At 35.9% G+C, this 21,208-nt stretch overlaps 1 protein-coding gene across 1 annotated transcript; it reads right to left on the bottom strand.

The window, feature by feature from the left end:
* Positions 1-257: 257 nt before the first annotated feature.
* On the bottom strand, positions 258-1,070 carry LOC139874864 (uncharacterized). The gene is made up of 2 exons (XM_071862259.1): positions 677-1,070; positions 258-484 (listed from the first exon to the last, which is right to left on the bottom strand). Exons 1-2 carry the CDS (start codon positions 1,068-1,070, stop codon positions 258-260), a joined length of 621 nt encoding a protein of 206 aa, XP_071718360.1.
* Positions 1,071-21,208: the final 20,138 nt, after the last annotated feature.

The following is a 21,208-nucleotide window of genomic DNA, read 5'->3' as shown; positions in this document are numbered from 1 at the left end:
ATATGAAAAAGTCTCGAATTTTCATCTCCTTCTATCGCCCATTTAATTCTCGCCTTTTGTTTTAACATTTGAGTTTTTTCTTTTTCTTAGCCATATTCCTCTCGAGTTTATCCATTCTTCTTTTTCTTCATCATTTAGCTTATCTAATTCAGCCTTCTTTTCCAACTCAGTAGCTTTTTCTTTTGCCTTTTGCAACTCTGAGTCCAAGTTTCCGTATTGTGATTTGCTCCATGATCTAAGGGTATCTTTTACGTTTTTCATCTTGTTTCGAAAGATGCAGTCCCCTCTTGACCCCTTAACAGACTCCCCTTAACAGACTTGTTCCATGCTTCAATTATGACTTGTTCTACATCTTTGTTATCAAGCCATGTATCGAACACTTTGAATGGTTTCGGCCCAAAATTGATGTTTTTGTCACTAAGGAAAATTGGGCAATGATCAGATGTATTTCGGTCCAAAGTGACAACTGAAAGATCACCACAATCTTGCAAAAAAACATTCAGATACTAAAAAGCGGTCAAGCTTACTTAATTTCATCCCATTGTCACTTATTCTTGTAAATCTCTTTCCAATTAAAGGAATTTCAATTAAGCGTGTCTTTTCAATAAAATTGTTAAAGCGTTTTGCTCTTGATTCGATGAACGCACAATTTAATCTTTTCGATTCGACTACGCACAATTTAATCTTTTCGATACGACTCTAACTTCATTGAAATCGCCACATAAAACCCATTCCGCATTTTTGTATTCCATAAGCTTCTCAAGACTCTCCCACATTTCTTTTTTATCATTGCCATTATGCGGACCATAGATGTTTGTGATGATGGTGTCTTTGTCTCTTCCCATCCATTTTCCTTTGACTGCTAGAAAGAACTTGCCTTCTACTGCTTCATTTACCTCAAAAGAAGTCGTATCCCAGATTAGAAACATCCCTCCTGACTTTCCAACTTTTGGCTTTTGGATGAACTTGAAATCTGGATCACCCCATACGAACTCCATCCACGAATCTGTCACTTCATTGCACTTTGACTCTTGGATTGCCACGACATTAGGCTGCTCAGCAATTCTCATTCTTCTGAACCAGTTAATTTTACATTCTGACTAATCGTCTTTTTTTAAGCCTCGAATGTTAAAAGATAAGATCTTCATTTATACACTTTGACGTACGAGTTTAGGGTGTGATTTATTGAGGATTATCTCCCCAGCTCACCCCAAGTTTATCCCCAAACTCTTTTAACCCCACACTGCTTGTCGAGTTATCTGCTGAGTTTATTCCAGCAGCCTTTATTCTGCTTGCAGTCTTTGAACCTGTTTTCTTTGGAATCTGTCTTTGTAAATTTGTGTTTTTCCTTCTAGCAGTATTTTTCAGATTTAATATACGAGAAGACGTTTTCCACCCTAGAATCGAACTCCATTGTCTTTCATTGTTGCTTGTGGTGCCTTTTTTTTCTTTCCTATTATCGCTTTGAATCTTTTGGTTTTCCTCTACTCTTTTTTTAGAAGTCTTTTATTAATTCAAAATAAGTTAAGGGTAACATTTAAGTAGTTCATGTGAACAAATAAAAGTAAAATAGAAAATATACTTTATATAAATAAAAGAAGCTAAAGCTAGGTGCGGGTTGCTAGATAACACAACTAACTGACAAAAGAAAGTGGCTACTGCATTTCGTTGCCGACTTATGTTGGTAAGCTTTTATTTTTAACGACAATGACAGAAAACAAAAATCCTTTACCAATTTGATATGTAACTCTTATGATATATAACTAGTTATCGAACTCTCGCTTCGCGTCGGGGGTTCGATTTTCAATGTATTTTATTACTTTTAGTAAAATTATTTTGTGGCTAACGATGATGTCGTTGAAGCGCAACTCGAGTCGAACTAAAAGGTATAACCCGTGAGAGATTTAAATGTTATTTTAAATTAACAATATATGTGCATCTCCGCGTTTCGCTATGGAATTGTCGACTTTTAAAAATTTAACGCAAAATCAACGTGTATGAAAAGTACCCCAAATATTTAGCGTTTTTTAAAGGGCGTCCGTTTTGCGTATAGCTAGTGACATTGTGTTTCTAAAATTATTTCGAGTTTAACGATGGTGTCGAAAAAATTTAACTCGTTGCGAGCGAGAAGATATGACCCGTTGAATATTTGGGTGGAGTTTATTTAAGATTTTTTATGAAAATAGTTATTTGACACTTTACTCCCCTGTTTGGGGGGTTGATTTTAATTTTTCAAAAAAGTGTAGGGGCTTTGTTGGTAAAATGAAATTTAGCTAAAATTAAAAAAAAAGGTGAAAAGTCGAAAATGCCCCTGATTACTATTCATAATTTTTGTCTATTAGTTAATATGTAAATGTTTTATAAGCCTGTACAAAATCCTCACAGAAGCTCGCATGCTCTCTTTTTTCAGAGGGTGGGACTGTACTATTAGATTTTTTTTTGGTAAAAATGTCACCTTGTAAATTTAATAAATAATAAAGAGTGGAACAACAAAAAGTTCAAGGATTGCAGTAATCTAGAAACAGGGCACTATTAAAAAAGGAAGTTGATATTTTCACTTTGATTTTTAATAAATCCACTATTTTTACGCATTAGCTAGTTGTACTGTACAACTAGTTAATGCATAAATGTAGTGGATTTATCAAAAGTTAAAGTGAGTTTATCTCTACCCATTAAAAAGATCAACATCATTAGTAGGGATGAGCATTAGTACCCGAATTACCGATACCGTATTCGTACCATACCGTTACCGTACCGAACTGGTACCGTACTGCTACAATCGGTACGGTATTCGGTACTTAAATATTTGAAAATATTAAATACGGTACTTTCGGTATGGTACCGGTATTTACCGGTTTGGTACCGGTCCCAAGAGTGCAGCAAATGGTGAATTGTTAAAGGTGAAAGCAATACAATTGCGTAGTTAAAAATTATAGTTTCTTGTGTTGAGTACTCCGTATAATGTACATCTTTATGTTGCTTGTTATTTTTTTTTATTGAATGTGTTACGTTTTCGACACTCAAAATTTATAGTGCGTACCTTTTGTAGTAATTTTCATACTGTAGTACAGATTATAGTACTTTTATTAATTTCTATATTACTTTGTTAATATATAATTTTTTACATTGATTGTATACGTTCTAAATTATCAGTTTACGAGTAACTAATTTTGCCATCTTATTATTTTCCATTCGCTTTTGAGTTTTTAAGTTGTTAGTTTATGGCATAAGCAGATCCAAACTAAATTTAAACAGTATGTTTACAGTCTTTGTTATCACGTTTAATTACTATTACTATATGATTTTGATTATCCCATTTTCCATTATCATTTTCATAAGACCACAAGGCATGATCTCAACCTTTATTAGACATGAATTATTTATTATTTATGCTTTTCAAGTTTATTCCATTGTTTTTACATATTACATATGCATTGGAAAGCAACGAAATGACACTAAATACGAATTATAATAATTACCAACCATAACATGTAAATGCAAAACTTAAATCCTAAAATATAAATCGGTACTAAATGAGTATAGTACCTAATTTTACCGTACCGATACCGGAACCGTACCGGTACCGAACCGATTAAATCGGTACGGTATTCGGTGCTCACTCTAGAGTAAAAAAACATAGCGGTACCAATCGGTTCGGTACGGTTTGGTACCAGTATGGTACCACGTTCACCGCTAATCATTACCATGAATGGGACAAATTACCTTGGCCCATATTTTTTTACGGTGAAAAAGAAAATTTTATTAATAGATCCTTCATCAGAACGATGAAGAAGGACAATAAATTACATTGGAAGGGCCTTTTGAGCCTAAAAGAAATATCAAAAAAACTTGAAAGTACATCAAAAAAAAAAGCTTCTAATTGGATCCTAAATAAATAGACTTAAAAGCCCGTTTGAAACAGGCTCACAATGTAGTGACCCGAACTTTTCCATGTTTATATATATTAAATGAAATTTTTATTTACATGATTAAGTGTTTCCAACATGTTAAGCAATCAAATTTGTTAAGACTTGATTAATTGAAATAGGTTTCATATAGACAATTGACCATCCAAGTTGACCGGTAATTCACGAACGTTAAAACTTGTAAAAACTATATGATGACATATATATGGATATATATATATATATATAGTTAACATGATATTATGATAAGTAAACATATCATTAAGTATATTAACAATGAACTACATATGTAAAAACAAAACTACTAACTTAATGATTTTGAAACGAGACATATATGTAACGATTATCGTTGTAACGACATTTAATGTATATATATCATATTAAGAGATATTTATACATCATAATATCATGATAATATAATAATTTAAAATCTCATTTGATATTATAAACATTGGGTTAACAACACTTAACAAGATCGTTAACCTAAAGGTTTCAAAACAACACTTACATGTAACGACTAACGATGACTTAATGACTCAGTTAAAATGTATATACATGTAGTGTTTTAATATGTATTCATACACTTTTGAAAGACTTCAAGACACTTATCAAAATACTTCTACTTAACAAAAATGCTTACAATTACATCCTCGTTCAGTTTCATCAACAATTCTACTCGTATGCACCCGTATTCGTACTCGTACAATACACAGCTTTTAGATGTATGTACTATTGGTATATACACTCCAATGATCAGCTCTTAGCAGCCCATGTGAGTCACCTAACACATGTGGGAACCATCATTTGGCAACTAGCATGAAATATCTCATAAAATTACAAAAATATGAGTAATCATTCATGACTTATTTACATGAAAACAAAATTACATATCCTTTATATCTAATCCATACACCAACGACCAAAAATACCTACAAACACTTTCATTCTTCAATTTTCTTCATCTAATTGATCTCTCTCAAGTTCTACCTTCAAGTTCTAAGTGTTCTTCATAAATTCCAAAAGTTCTAGTTTCATAAAATCAAGAATACTTCCAAGATTGTAAGTTTACTTCCAAGTTTTCTAAATCCATTCCAAGTAATCATCCAAGATCAAGAAACCTTTGTTACTTACAATAGATTATCTTTCTAATACAAGATAATAATCATATTCAAACTTTAATTCAATTTCTATAACTATAACAATCTTATTTCAAGTAATGATCTTACTTGAACTTGTTTTCGTGTCATGATTCTGCTTCAAGAACTTCGAGCCATCCAAGGATCCGTTGAAGCTAGATCCATTTTTCTCTTTTCCAGTAGGTTTATCCAAGGAACTTAAGGTAGTAATGATGTTCATAACATCATTCGATTCATACATAAAAAGCTATCATATTCGAAGTGGTAAACTAGTAATCACTAGAACATAGTTTACTTAATTCTAAACTTGTTCGCAAATAAAGTTAATCCTTCTAACTACACTTTTAAAATCAACTATACACATGATCTATATCTATATCATATGCTAACTTAATGATTTAAAACCCGGAAACACGATAAACACCATAAAACCGGATTTACGCCGTCGTAGTTACAACCGGGGGCTGTTTTGGTTTGGATAATTAAAAACTATGAAAAACTTTGATTTAAAAGCTATACTTCTAGGAAAATGATTTTTATTATGAACATGAAACCATATCCAAAAATCATGGTTAAACTCAAAGTGAAAGTATGTTTTTCAAAACCGTCATCAAGATGTCGTTCTTTCGATGGAAATGACTACCTCTTTCAAAAACGACTTGTAACTTGTATTTCTGACTATAAACCTATAACTTTTCTGTTTACATTCATAAATTTAAGTTCAATACGAAACCGTGACCGCTTAAATCACTCAAAACGGATTAGAAACGAAGAAATGGCGAGCAAAACAAAATTGGTAAAAACTACTCATTTTAGCTACGTGAAAATTGGTAACAAATCTATTCCAACCATAACTTAATCAACTTGTATTGTATATTATGTAATCTTGAGATACCATAGACATGTATATAATGTTTCGACCTATCATGTCGACACATCTATATATATTTCGGAACAACCATAGACACTCTATATGTGAATGTTGGAGTTAGCTACACAGGGTTGAGGTTGATTCCAAAATATATATAGTTTGAGTTGTGATCAATACTGAGATATGTATACACTGGGTCGTGGATTGATTCAAGATAATATATATCGATTTATTTCTGTACATCTAACTGTGGACAACTAGTTGTAGGTTACTAACGAGGACAGCTGACTTAATAAACTTAAAACATCAAAATGTATTAAAAGTGTTGTAAATATATTTTGAACATATTTTGATATATATGTACATATTTGTTATAGGTTTGTGAATCGACCAGTGGCCAAGTCTTACTTCCCGACGAAGTAAAAAATCTGTGAAAGTGAGTTATAGTCCCACTTTTAAAATCTAATATTTTTGGGATGAGAATACATGCAGGTTTTATAAATGATTTACAAAATAGACACAAGTACGTGAAACTACATTCTATGGTTGAATTATCGAAATCGAATATGCCCCTTTTTATTAAGTCTGGTAATCTAAGAATTAGGGAACAGACACCCTAATTGACGTGAATCCTAAAGATAGATCTATTGGGCCTAACAAACCCCATCCAAAGTACCGGATGCTTTAGTACTTCGAAATTTATATAATATCCGAAGGGTGTCCCGAAATGATGGGGATATTCTTATATATGCATCTTATTAATGTCAGTTACCAGGTGTTCACCATATGAATGATTTTTATCTCTATGTATGGGATGCGTATTGAAATATGAAATCTTGTGGTCTATTGTTACGATTTGATATATATATATATATAGGTTAAACCTATAACTCACCAACATTTTTGTTGACGTTTAAAGCATGTTTATTCTCAGGTGAATACTAAGAGCTTCCGCTGTTGCATACTAAAATAAGGACAAGATTTGGAGTCCATGTTTGTATGATATTGTGTAAAAACTGCATTCAAGAAACTGATTTCGATGTAACATATTTGTGTTGTAAACCATTATGTAATGATCGTGTGTAAACAGGATATTTTAGATTATCATTATTTGATAATCTACGTAAAGCTTTTTAAACCTTTATTTATGAAATAAAGGTTATGGTTTGTTTTAAAAATGAATGCAGTCTTTGAAAAACGTCTCATATAGAGGTCAAAACCTCGCAACGAAATCAATTAATATGGAACGTTTTTAATCAATAAGAACGGGACATTTCACACAAGAAGCAGAATCACAGCCCATATCTTCAAAGTAGACCCAATGATATCGGTCCTCAGGAACCCAGCTAAAAAGAGGGAATTCGTGACAAACGACGAAGCAGAGGAAACATTAACCTCAAATTGAACCGAAATTAGCCTTAATAATAATCATGAGAAAATGCCACAATAGCGAGAAGATTCATCATTACCTTGGCCCATATAGACTCTCTAGAAAACACCACATGAATGCACTAATAACCTTGACCCACATAGACTCTCTAGAAAACGCCACATCCACTTAATGTTAAGAGCTAAATTAAATGCTCTTAACTTCCTATACCAAGCCCCCTTTAGCATGCGTAGACATATCGTAGGTACCCACACTTCCCAGCGAGGCGACTACCAATTTAGAGGTGTAAACGAGCCGAGCTGATCCCGAGTTGTTCGATCTCGGCTCGTTTGATTGACAGAAAGCTTGAGTTCGAATTTTTCGAGCTTTAATTTTCTAGGTCGAGCTCTGCTCGTGATATAAGTTAAAAGATTGAGCTCGAGCTCGGCTCGACTCTAGTTCTTATTTACTACTCGTTTCAAATACTCGTTCAATGCAGGTCAACAACGGGCAAGCACGCAGATTTACACTAGATCTGTTCTTATCCCTTGCAAAATTGATCAAAACAAAATCACAATTGAAAAGAGACCAATGGTCAACCACCGGTCAACGACAGTCAAAGTTTCGAAACTATTCGAAATATCACGCGGTAAACCACCAGTCATCGATGGTCAAAGTGTCTAAAGTATTCAAAATATCACCATATTAATCGAAGGTGTTAAGTACAGTGGGTAATATTATTTATTATGAGAAATTGAAATGACATTATAAAAACCATAAAGCCAATTACAAAGATAAGCAACATAGCACTTTTTGACAGTACATCTACTTAGACCATTGAACAAATCATCTATTATCTAATAATAATAATAACAGGACCAAACTGGAATTCATGACTAGGCAAATTAATAATAGAAGGGACATTACAACAACCAAACAAATGTAACCCGCATTAAAGGATTACAAGAACGGACATCACGCGAAATGAAAATTGGAAATCGTGACAACTACACATAATGGTGAAACCCTATTTAATGTAATCATTTGTATTATCAAGTCTAGGAGCACGATTGGCACTGCCTGATTCACTATCAGATAGTAAAATGTTTTGAACGCCGGAAGTAATTGCCATTGCCTGATCAGACATTTTAAATTTTGATTAAGGTTGAATCTGATCCTAAGTCGGTCGACTGTTGGTGACAGTCGGTCGATTAACAGATACAGTCGGTCGATGAACAACTACAGTCGGTCGACTGTCAATGATTACTTGGTCGAAGTTCTGTTTACATTTAGGCAAATGGTAGTACTTTTTCAATCGGTCGATGTTCCTTCAATCGGTCGGTTTAGTACTTAAGTCGGTTGGTTTACAACTTAAGTCGGTCGGTTTATCATATGTCGGTCGGTTTAAAGACAATCGGTCGAACTAATGACAATCGGTCGAAATACACGAAAATCGGTCGATTGTCTCCTAAGTCGGTCGACTGTACTTTCTTTCAGATCCAGAATCAAAACCGAAGGTTTAACGTAAAAGTATACAACATTCAATCCAAAACCAATTTTTTGACCCAAAAATATACCAAGAACTCGTTTAAAACAATTGATTCAGCAAGCCATCGCTCTGATACCACTTTGTAGACGCTGAGAGAGAGGATCTTAGAATCAACCTAACACGATCTAGAGGCGGAATAACAATAGAAAGAGCTTAAACGAATATCTATGGGTTTTCGGGTTCGTACAAGTCAAACCAAGACTAGATCTTGATAAACACGAAGCCTAGACTGACATTCTGTGGTATTTGGACATGAAGATTGAGAGAGAGACTCGACCCAGAAGAGTTTTTCGTGTGTGTGTAATGTGGTAAGTAGTTAGCCAAATTAATGAAGATTAATTAGGCTTAAATACCTCAGTTCCTATGTCGGTCAACAGTGAATGACAGTCGGTCGACTGACCATGTCAGTCGGCCGACTGTCGATTAATATTACGAAATATATTTAAACGTTTACAAAAATAAAGTAACACATCGACAATCAACGTTTAACAATATTACAACATGATCGAATAAAACGTTCAAGTTCATGGAACTAGGGATTACAAAATATGCACTAACAAACTCCCCCTAAGACCTAGTTCCTCATAAGTCTTCGATCTGCTTCAATCTCTGTACGGATCTGTAACCATATTGTTCAAATAGCAAACCTTTGCAACACGAATGTACTGTTGTGCTTGAACTCTATTTTCTGGCCTGTACAGCATCCGATTGTAGTACAATGTGAAGATGTCAGCTTCACAGCAATTTCTCAACCAAACGGGATCTAAAACCCGTATTGAGTCTGTCTCATCTTCCTTCAATTTGTCCAAAACGATGACTGCCTCCTCTGAGCGTTCATCGTAGTACCACCAGCGAAAACGTGGGCTAAAGTTCTGCGGCATTTTCATCACAGGAACCTTTTTCATATAATTTACTGGCTTGTATTTGACAATCTTTCTTCGTTCGCCCGTTTTCTTGTTTGTTTGATAAGTGATCGTGGGAAATTGAGGGCCGAATCCCTCAAAGTTCTTTGACAAGTACGAGTGTCTTATCTTCTTGCAGACAATATTAGGAATTCCGTCATAATCCCTATATAACATTTTGAGCCTAGCCACCTGCATAAATTCAAAGTACGGTAGAGACGTGAACTCGTATCCATGTTTGATGTAATCCACTCCGTACTCCTTCTTTATTGCGTATATATTCAACTCTTTAATGTAGGCCCACGCAATTATTTTTCCTTTAGCCAAAAGATTCGCCGGTCTATTAATGTAATTCATCCATTCAGGTTCCGGTGCTGGCTTCTCACAATATTTTCTGATCCTCAACAGGATCTTCCACTCAGCTTCTAGAACTTCTATCTTTTCTTTATTTATCTTGACCGGTAAAAACCCTGGAGGCAAATCTTCGGTCTTTTCTTTTTCTTCGCATTTACGGTTTAGAAGCACTTCATTCATTTTGAAGTAGTCTTGAAATGTAGGTAGATCTTTATCGTTATTACATTCGTACTCTGGAAAATCACCTATTGGTTCATCTTCAATAATTACTTCATCAAAATCTTTGTCGTTTTCATTACTTACGACAATTTCCTCAAAATCATCACTAGAATCGTAACGATTCTCAAAAGATGAGCTAGCAGTTGCGTCAGCTGAAGTACTTGCTTGTTGCTCTTGACGCACTAGCTCGGCCTGCTCCTCAGTGCTTAGATCCGGCGGGATCTCCCCTTCTTCTAAATCATCAAATACAACTGAGTGAGTCAGACGATCCTGCTTTGCCAAAAAATCACGTAAAGAATAATCAATATTTAGAGGAATTACTGACAGTGGGTTCTCGCTTGTGCCTTTAGCAATATCCAAACCTAGCTCATCCTCGCCTTGATCGTTAAAATTACCAAAGTCTATATCCTCCTCGAGATCAACAGCCTCAATATCGAAATTATTTTCCCACTCAAGCACCTTCGAAAGTGCCTTGTTCGCTGTAGTCTCAGCCTTTACAATCAGCAAATTCTGAGCATCAAACTTAGTTTGTAACTTCTTCAATTCAACCTGTTGATCTTCAACCTGCTTGGTCAGTTTGGCAATCTCAGCATCCTTTCTTCTCTCTCGTTCATCAGCTTTTTCTTTAAACTTTTCAAATTCAGAAGCCATATTGACAACCTTCTCACTTAATATAGAAACCGCAGCATCTTGTGTAATAGCAGTCGTGGATGCAGCGGCATGAACTCCTGTATCAGTTTCAGCACGTGTTTCTTGAGTAGCAGCAGCTGAAGGTTGTCGTTGTGGTTGTGATTGCTGTGATTGTCGCTGTTCAGTAGTGGAGGACGACTCAGTCCTTTTTGCCTTCTTAATGAATCTTATGCGCCTCTGTTTCGGCTTTGTTGTAACCGAAGGACCCTCAGATTGTTTTCGCTTTCTCAGCTCGAATTGATCAGGGTCAAGGTCATCTCCTTCATCGTCTTCATCAACCAGTATCTGTTCAATTGGAACAACTGGCGGTGGCTGATTAACCTCTTGATCGTCTTCACCAACTGCGACGATATCATCTTCATTACCAGACGTACTGTTCTCATGACGACAGGCAGCACCTGGTGGACATACATAGTTTTCATTTGCGAGGTGACCAACCAATCTCTTGAATGGTTCATCCGGACCTCTCTTTTGCTTGACTCGATTGAAAGTCAAATCGTTCAGATGATTCAGCTTAATCTCATCCTCCCAAACCTTATTCAAACCTTGCACTTGCTTTTCAATCATCACCTGCAAGAACCTAGGAAACATTAAGTGGCTCTTCTTTTTCACGTTCACCAACATGCTTCTGAAAATTACTTCGGAGAAGTTGAAGTCCGCATGAAGAACTAGTGCTGCAAACATTGAGCTATAAGTCTCATTCAGCTCATCAAAACCGCCTACCATTGGACTCATGCATCTTAACAACACCAAAGTTAGGTATTTGTATTGATGACAGAATCGAGTTCTCTTAACAGCTCCTTTCATTGGATCACCAGAGTATCCACATCTTACTAGACACCTTCGGACCTTAGTTCTATTCAGTGTGACTGGCATAGAATCATTATCTGGAAAACCTAAGTCTTCACGAACTGTCTGTGCCGAGATCTTTACAATTGTACCACCAACGCTGCTTCGTATTACCTTTCTTCCTTGTTCAGTGACGATAGAAGCATTGTTCCAGAATTCTCGTTGGTGTGAGTAGTATGCTTTGCATTCTAGAGTTATTGCAGTATGAATCCTGGACCTTTTCAAGAATTTGATAATATCAACGAAGCCTTCCTTTGCTTCAGGTCCTTCCTCGTTTAGACATGCCTCTAGATTGGCATTTTCGCTTGCCGTCAGGCCTGGAAGATTCTTGGACAGAATCACCTCTTCCTCATGTACATCTTCGTTCACTGGACTACCTAGTTGAGCCATTTATTCTGCTATACAAACATATATACAATAATCGAAAAGCGTTAAATCGAAAAATTTAAAAAAAAAATACAGGAAACAACAGTCGGTCGACATACTATGTAATTCGGTCGATTTTCAAGGACAGTCGACCGACATTTCGTACAAATCGATCGACTTATAAAGTCGTCCGACATAGGGTAAATCGGTCGACTTAGGAAGTCAATCGGTCGATTTAGGAAGTCAATCGGTCGATTTATCTAACGAAGAAAAAACGCAGATCCAAACTCAAATCCACCGATTTTATGGTGTTTTGTTTCAATCAAAGACTAATAAAGATCCAGAGAAAGCCGATATACATGATCTAGTATTCAACTAACTCTAATAGATCCTAATTCGTACTAATTTAATCGAAAATGAAAAATAAATAAGAAAACTTCAATAACTTTCGATTGAAAAAGAATTACCTTGATTGGTTAACGGCGCTGGAATCACAATTCAAAGATGTATACGAAAAACACGATCAAAAACTCTTTGTCGTAAAATTCGAATTTTTGGTAAATCAACACAATCGCACGAGATAAAGAAAATCGGCCGTCTGAGGCCTTTTTATACTCAGCTCGACAATCGGTCGACTTTGGTGTTATGTCGACCGACATATGTGACAATCGGTCGATACTCGTGACCAACGATCGACATATGTAACAAACGTCCGACATATGTAACAAGCAAGTAAGTCGGTCGATTTTTGTTCAATGTCGACCGACTTATAGTACAAATCGGTCGACTGTCTCCTCCTAATTAAAAAAAATATTTTTCGATACATAACCCCTGATAATTCCCTCTATTCACATCCACTGGCTGATTTTACACGCAAAATATTTTCGTTTTGAAGACTTTAACAAGTTTATGATTTGAGATGTGTAGTTCATTTCTTTTTGACGTCGAGACACTATTTGTAACTTCAAGGAAATATATACATATTCACATAAGCAAACAAATAAAATGTTTTTGTATTTTTCAAAATAAATATCAACACACTGAAAAATCTTTTTGTAGTTTTTAGGATTTTAAAACATTTCACAATAACAATGCAAATGAAGTACAATTCATGTAAGAAAGTCAATGATCAAGGTTAAGAAAGATCCAAGATTGTATGGCATAAAACATGTTATTTACAGGAAGCAGTTTCTGTAAGTCATAAACCTAAGGAAGCTAAATTATCAAAAAGTATACATGAATCTCACAAGTAAAAGCAAATAAAACCAGAGAAATTGATCTTAACATGGTATCTATCTTCATTAACCTTTTACAGACTTTCCTCTTAGACATTTTGATGATCAAGTTAATTAATTACATTAACATATTGCTATGTTAGATTCAATCATTGACTTAGACATCATTTGAGATCGCACGATTTATTAGGTAGTCAATTGAGCACAAGTCTATTGACGCTTTCCGTTACCACAAGCACATACGATAGGTCTAATTGAACAGGAAGATTCTCATAGTAATTTTGGAATATCCCTGTCAGCCATTAGCTTCTATCGTAACGTATACTTTTCAATTCATATGATTCTGATGGATCTCATAGTATATTCAATATTCTATCAATCGTGCAATCAACCAACTGCTATCAATCTCATTCCTTCTTTATTATTAAAGTTATTGGAGGAAACGGAATGAAAGACGTATCTTTCTTAATAAGTGAGTATTCAGAATATCTCTCTGAAGACATCTTTCGCTGTCTAGGCCTTAATGGGTACAGTCCCATATCACAGACAATGATAATAAGTCCAATAGAATGGTTTTGTTGAAGTATGAATGATTTAAGTTCTTCTTGGTAATCTTCACACTCATTTGTATTCTTGCAAAGACTTCTCTTCTCGATTTCATCATTATCTTGACCTTGATATTTTCGTCTTCCATGATTTCACTTCTGTTTTCATGATATAATAACTTGATATGCAATGTGCCATTTTTTTTTTTTTTAAACAACACATTGCAGTCTTGACTTTGATTTAGTTCTCGAATTGACTTCCTTGCGATGAAGATCTCTTTTCTTCATGGTATCTATTAACTTAAATCATTCATTCATGGACTGTCTGTAATATAGAACCACACTTTTCAACTCGTTCACAGGAAAGACACTCTTATTGAGATAAACTTACTATTTTGGAGTTTAGTTACGATTCAAGAATTAAAGTTTGATAGAAGTCGGTATGCATAGTCAAATAGAACATTTTCAACTCTTATTGATCGCTTGAATATCCCAATTAGTCGTGAGACTCAATGGTGCAGCAATTTGGAATTTGCTTGGGGATATTCTACATCATGTGTTTCTAGATTATACGTCATGATAGGGGATACCCTCACCTTTTGTTGATTTCCTCAACAATTTTCTTTAAAGTATGTACCTGTGGTAATTAAGTGACTACCCTCAACCGCTGTAAACCTTTCCATGAGTTCCTTATCAAGATATTTACATGATTGTGATTATGATCATCTCATTCTATGATTAAGTCCGTATCCCATTTTTATATAGATCAAACTCGTTTTTTTTTTTTTTTATTTTCTGAATATCTGATGTTGCATTCATTACTCCCCCTAAAATACTAAAAATCTAAAATCTTTTTGGTTTTTGGATTTTAAACACACAGAAACAATCAGAAAGAAAAGAAATATAACCACACAGTATATACAGCTATGCAAGCAGAACACATAAAATGAAGTTACTCGTTGGTCTCTTCGTCAGAAATGACATCTGACAATATTTTGACACTTAACTCAGTTAACAAGAAATCAAAACGCGGTTTATCAAAAGCTTTTGTGAAAAGATCAGCTCTTTGCGTAGTTGTGCCAATTTGTAAAACATCAATTAGCCTTTTCTCATAACAGTCTCGAATAAAATGATATTTAATCCCTATGTGTTTGGTCTTAGAGTGATTCACAGGATTTTTCGTAACAGCTATGGCAGCAGTATTATCAACAAAAATAGGAGTGTTAGAAATATGCAAACCGTAGTCACGAAGCTGCTGTTGTATCCACACAACCTGAGATGCACAGCTTGCTGCAGCAATGTATTCAGCTTCACAAGTGGACAAAGCCACTGCTGTCTGCTTCTTGCACTGCCATGTAACTAGTCTGATTCCAAGGAATTGACAACCTCCTGATGTTGACTTAAAATCTTTCTTGCATCCACCATAGTCGGAATCACTATAAGCCGTCAGTACAAAATCATTATCACAGGGATACCATAGGCCCAAATTCGGAGTTTGCTTTAAATAACGCATAATCTTTTTCACCACAAGCAAATGATGTACATTCGGATTTGCTTGATAGCGAGCACATAAACAAACTGCGAACATGATATCAGGGCGAGACGCTGTTAGATACATCAACGAACCAATGATGGCTCTATATAAGGTTTGATCAACCTTATCACCTTCCTTATCCGGTGTAATCCCGTGATTCACCGATAGCGGCGTCCTTGCAGGACGCTCATCTTCCATTTTGAATCTTTTCAGAATATCTGATACATATTTTGTCTGATGTAAAAAGATACCCTGATTTGTTTGTACAACCTGAATACCAAGGAAGAATTTGATAGTTCCCATTGAACTCATCTTGAACCGTTTCTGCATTACCTCCTCAAAATCATCCACCATCGTCTTATCTGTAGATCCAAAGATAATATCATCCACGTACACATGTACTAGCATTATATGCTTGCCCTTTTCTTTGATGAAAAGTGTCTGATCGATGACACCTCTTCTGAAACCATTATCAATCATATAGTTGGACAACGTACCATACCATGCTCTTGGAGCTTGATGAAGCCCATACAGTGCTTTTTCTAGACGATATACCTTTTCTGGAGAGTGTGGATCTGTAAAACCTGGTGGTTGTTTAACAAACACGGTCTCATTGAGAGTCCCGTACAAGAAGGCGCTTTTGACATCCATTTGATAGACCTTGAAGCCTTTAAAAGATGCGAATGCCAAAAATATTCGAATTGCCTCAAGTCTAGCCACTGGTGCAAATACTTCATCATAATCTATATCAGGGATCTGCTGATATCCCTTCACAACCAATCTAGCTTTATTTCGAATTACAATACCTTGCTCGTCCTTTTTATTCTTCCATACCCATCTAAGCCCATAAGGTTTGCAACCATGCGGCGGAGTCACTAGTTTCCATACTCCTAAATGCTTGAATTGCAAAAGCTCTTCTTGCATGGCATTTACCCAATCATCATAAAGAAGAGCTTCCTCAACAGAATTTGGTTCAATTTGACTCACAAAGCATGAATATGCATGTAAGAAGAGTTTGCCTGACCTATTTAGTGAAGAATAGAAAGCTTGCATAACATTCTCAGTTGAAGCTTTCTGATTTTCAGACGTTGAGGCATCATTTGATGGTGCTCCAGAAACTCCTTTCGAATCAACAATAAAATCATCTAAGTGTCGAGGTAGGACAACTGTTCGTGATGATCTACGAACACCTTCAGGTCCTGGTTGTTCTTCCTGAACTTCTACATTTTGTGGCAGATTATGAACACTTTCGCCACTGTCTATAGGTTGTGACTCCTCTTCAGAATCAGATCCATCATAAGATGGATCATCTTGATAATCACCGGATTCTTCATCATCTTGAACAAGTTGTTGTTGCGGCACTGGGTGATGTTGTGGTGCCGTTTGAGATTTCGGAACCATTTGTGATGGAGACGTCTGCATTTCATTCAGTAATCTTGCAATAACTTCATCATCAGTAGCAACAGACGGAAGACCAAAAGAATCAAACAAATTTTCATAATCAAACTGCCATGAAAAACCTTTCCCAGCAGGAATAGCAGCATTTCTTTGAACATCTACTTCAAAATGTTCTTCAACACGTTTAGATACAGTGTTGAAAACTCTTTTGTTTGGATTCCCATAACCAAGAAATATACCAGGAACAGCCTTAGGATTAAATTTTCCTCCAGTATCTCGTATCATGATTGAACACGGTGCACCAAAGGGTTCGAAATGTTTAATGTTAGGCTTCCTTTTATGTAGCAATTCATAGCAAGTCTTTCCATGTCTCTTGACTACTAACAATCGGTTCATTGTATAACATGCTGTAGCCACAGCTTCACTCCAGAAGTTAACCGGTAAACTTGAGTCGGCTAACATAGTTCTCGCAGTTTCAATTAACGTTCTGTTACGTCTTTCAGCAACACCATTTGATTGCGGAGTATAAGTTGGACTGAACTGTTGTTGAATGCCTTTCTCATTGCAGAAACTCTCCATCTGCTGATTCTTGAATTCAGTACCATTATCTGTTCGAGTCTTCCTAACCTTTAACTTGTACAAAGATTCCAGCTTCAAAAACAACAACTTTATATTGTCAAACGTGTCAGACTTCCTTTTTAACATCACTACCCAAGAGTATCGTGAGTATTCATCAGTCACTACCAAACAATATGAATCTCCAGAGATGCTTGTTCGATTAATCGGACCAAAGAGATCCATATGTAACAACTCCAGAGGAACAACAATTGAATGATGTTTCTTTGTTGCATGTGACTTTTTAGTCTGTTTCCCTTTCTTACACGGAAGACATCCTTCAGGAATTTGAAAACTCTTAACATTTACTCCCTCAATCATATTATTATGAACAAGATTGTTCATCTTTCTCAAACTCAAATGACCCATACGCTTGTGCCATGAAATTGATTCTTGTTCTGTAGCTTTGGATATGAAAGCTTGATGACCTGTTGCAGCTTTAACATGGGCTGTTGACATATCCAAAATATACAAATCTTTATTTCTGGGAGCTGTCATAAGAATCATCTCTTCCGGTATTACATACTCTTTCTTCAAAATGTTGCATCTTTGATCATCAAAGGCAACCTTATGCTTTTTATCTGCTACTTGCGAAACTGACAGCAGATTATTTGACATCTGCTTCACAAAATTCACTTTATCAAAACTAACATTAGCATTAGCAATCACACCCTGAGCTGTAATAAAACCTCCTTCATCTCCTGCAAAAGAAACAGATCCTCCATTTACTGATTTGACATTAGAAAGTAAGGACATATTTCCTGTCATGTGCCGGGACGCCCCACTATCAACAATCCATGTATTTCTACTCGGATCGTAGGCGACCTGCACAACAAGAAAAGAAGTTAGTTTGAGATGGACACCCATGCCCGAATGGCAGTGGGTTTCCCATCGACACCAATAACTTGCACATCCATCCATTGACCCTTTGATCCCGATGGATCATTGGACTTGTCAACAACCTTTGTCTCGGTTTTAGGCTTCCAAACGGTACGTTTACCAACAGATTTCTCATAATAGTCATTCGTTTGAAAAATTTTATTCACACCTGACTGTACCCTTGTGGATGAATTAGCAATAGAATTTGACTTTGGTTTATAAAAACCTTTTGAACTATTACTTGAAGTACCTATGGAACTGGAACTAGAAGCATAGTGTGTAGTTTTCTTTTCAGTGTCAGATTTTCTTTTTGGTGTTTTCCAACGCTGTTGACAGTTAACAGCACAGTGACCCTTTTTCCCACATTTATTACAGTTTTGAGTTTCTTTTGTATGCTTATTGGGAAAAGACTGTTTCATGGGTGGCATAGGCTTCTCAACATGATGTTTCAAGCCTGGTCGACGGTTAGGATGCACATATTTAGGCACATTGTTAGTATTAGGGCTCCTTTTATTAAATAGTTCTTCAGGTGCTTGTGTAAGAACATATTCTTTATCTAGGTTGAGTCCCTGCTGATACTTGACAGGTGTCTGAAATATTTTCTTTCCATTAGCGTTCCTAGAGTTTACTTGTTTTCTAGGTGTGGGTTGTCCGCTTTCACTAGCCTTACTAGCATTCAATGGATTTTTCAGGATAGTAATTGGTTTGGATTTTGGTGTCACAAACTCTAAAACTTTTTCATACACTGAATCAGATTTACTGTCCTCAGCTAAGTAGTCAACAATCGGCTTAGTGCTGTCTGATTTTTCATTCTCTACAGGCTTAACACTTAGGATTTCACTAAGGCAAGAATCAGAAGGTTTATTAATGTACTCATTCCTAAGAGGAGGAGGACACTCTTTATAACCTAAACCCTTTTTACCATCATTCTTGTTATAGACAGTATAGTCAATGACATATGACATTCACTGCCAAGTGTCATTTCTAGCCTTTTCTGACTCATACTTAATCTTAAACTCTTCCTTTTCTCTCTTAGCGCATTCAAGTTGATTTAAGTACATCATTATGGCCTTTTGGTCACCTGAAATTGTAGCTCTTAAATCATGAACTTGATTTTCTAGAGTTTTGATTGTCTCCCTGAATTCCTTTTTATTGTTAAACTGAGTTAAATTAGTCTCGTATAGGCCTTTTACCTCAAGATAAGCTGCTTTAATAATCCTAAGTTCCTGTTTTACTTCGGGACAATATATACATCCTAAGGGAATATCATTCAGTTTAGAAACTATGGATTCAAGTTTAGCAATTTCTAACTTATGATCAGCACAATCGTTACATACCAAAGGAAATTCAGTTTGTACCTTAGAGTCACTTGATGTGTTTGCCATGAACGCATACTGCTTTTCTTCAGTCTCTGATTCAGGTTCAGATTCTGAACTAGAACTGGAACAGTCAGAATTATTCAACTCAACTGAAATCTTGACATCATCTATTACAATAGTTTCTCCATCTGATGAAGACGAACTACTGTAATCCGTCCATACATCGCCATCATTATGCATTGCGTATTTGAACTTCTCATACACTCTCTTGTTAAGAACACCTCTTCTAACATATCTGATCATTGCATAAGTTCGCTCAATTCTTGCTTCCATCTTGCAGATGTAACACATGCATTCTTTCGCAGTACCAACACAACCAGCTTTCTCTCTTTCTTGTTTCTCACTTTCAGTTTCTCCTTCGGTCTTAGGCATTCTAACAACGTTAGCATGATTTTCATCATCAGCAAATACTGTCCAATCACAACCTTCATCTGAATATGTTGCAATTAAGCCTTTTGCTCTATCATTTCTGATAGTATCACCGCTCGTTGTTTCAACTGGCACATTAACCGTTGTCTTATTATACTGATTGTGAAATGGGTTGTGAAAACCAGTTTTCTGTGGCCTGGTACATGTTCTTTTGAAGTGTCCTAACTCATTGCAATTAAAACATCTCACTTTTGACATATCAAAACCTAACTTAGTATCTCTAGTAACACCTAAGCTCTGTTGACCTGTCCTTTTCAGAAATTTCTTCGCTCGTCTAATCACACTACCCATAGCCCAGAGGATATCCATCTTTTCAAGTTCATCCTCATCAATCTGCTCATAATCTTCTGCTTCTAAATGAGCATTACCAATTTGACCACCAACCATTTCATTATAAGAATTAACTACCAAAGCAACTAAAGCCATATCTTCCTCTACAACTGAAAGGGGCCTAGTTCTTAAATTCTCAGTGTTGAGAACTACAGTTTTTGGCTCCTGTCTAATGGTGGACTGATTTGTATTACTAGGCTTATTTACTTGGGTTGGAAACATCACATTTTGAGCAGGTTGTGATCTATTTACAGCACTCTCATTAGAAACAAACGCTGTTTGTAGGGGAGCATGAACATTGCTCAATCCAGAAGTACCAGCTTTGTAAATTATAGGACTATGTTGACCCTCAAGACGTTTCTTCTTGGTTTCCATATCCAAGTCCTTTACCATCAATTTTGATGTGAATTTATCTAGGGTCAGTGATTCACCAGCAGACGAAGCTCTGTCTTCTATCTGTTCAATAAACGCATCCCACTTGTGTGGTAAACCATCTGTTAATTGTTTGATAGCTTTCTGTTCTGTAACCTCTACACCTAAGTTACCCAATTCAGAGACAAGATGACGATAGCGAATGATTGTCTCTTCTAACGTTTCATGACTTAGAGCAGCAAACCTTTTCCATTCACTTTT

This window comes from Rutidosis leptorrhynchoides, chromosome 11 (assembly GCF_046630445.1).
Source record: "Rutidosis leptorrhynchoides isolate AG116_Rl617_1_P2 chromosome 11, CSIRO_AGI_Rlap_v1, whole genome shotgun sequence".
NCBI classification, from domain to species: domain Eukaryota; kingdom Viridiplantae; phylum Streptophyta; class Magnoliopsida; order Asterales; family Asteraceae; genus Rutidosis; species Rutidosis leptorrhynchoides.
This window is presented reverse-complemented; position numbering and strand designations above follow the sequence as displayed.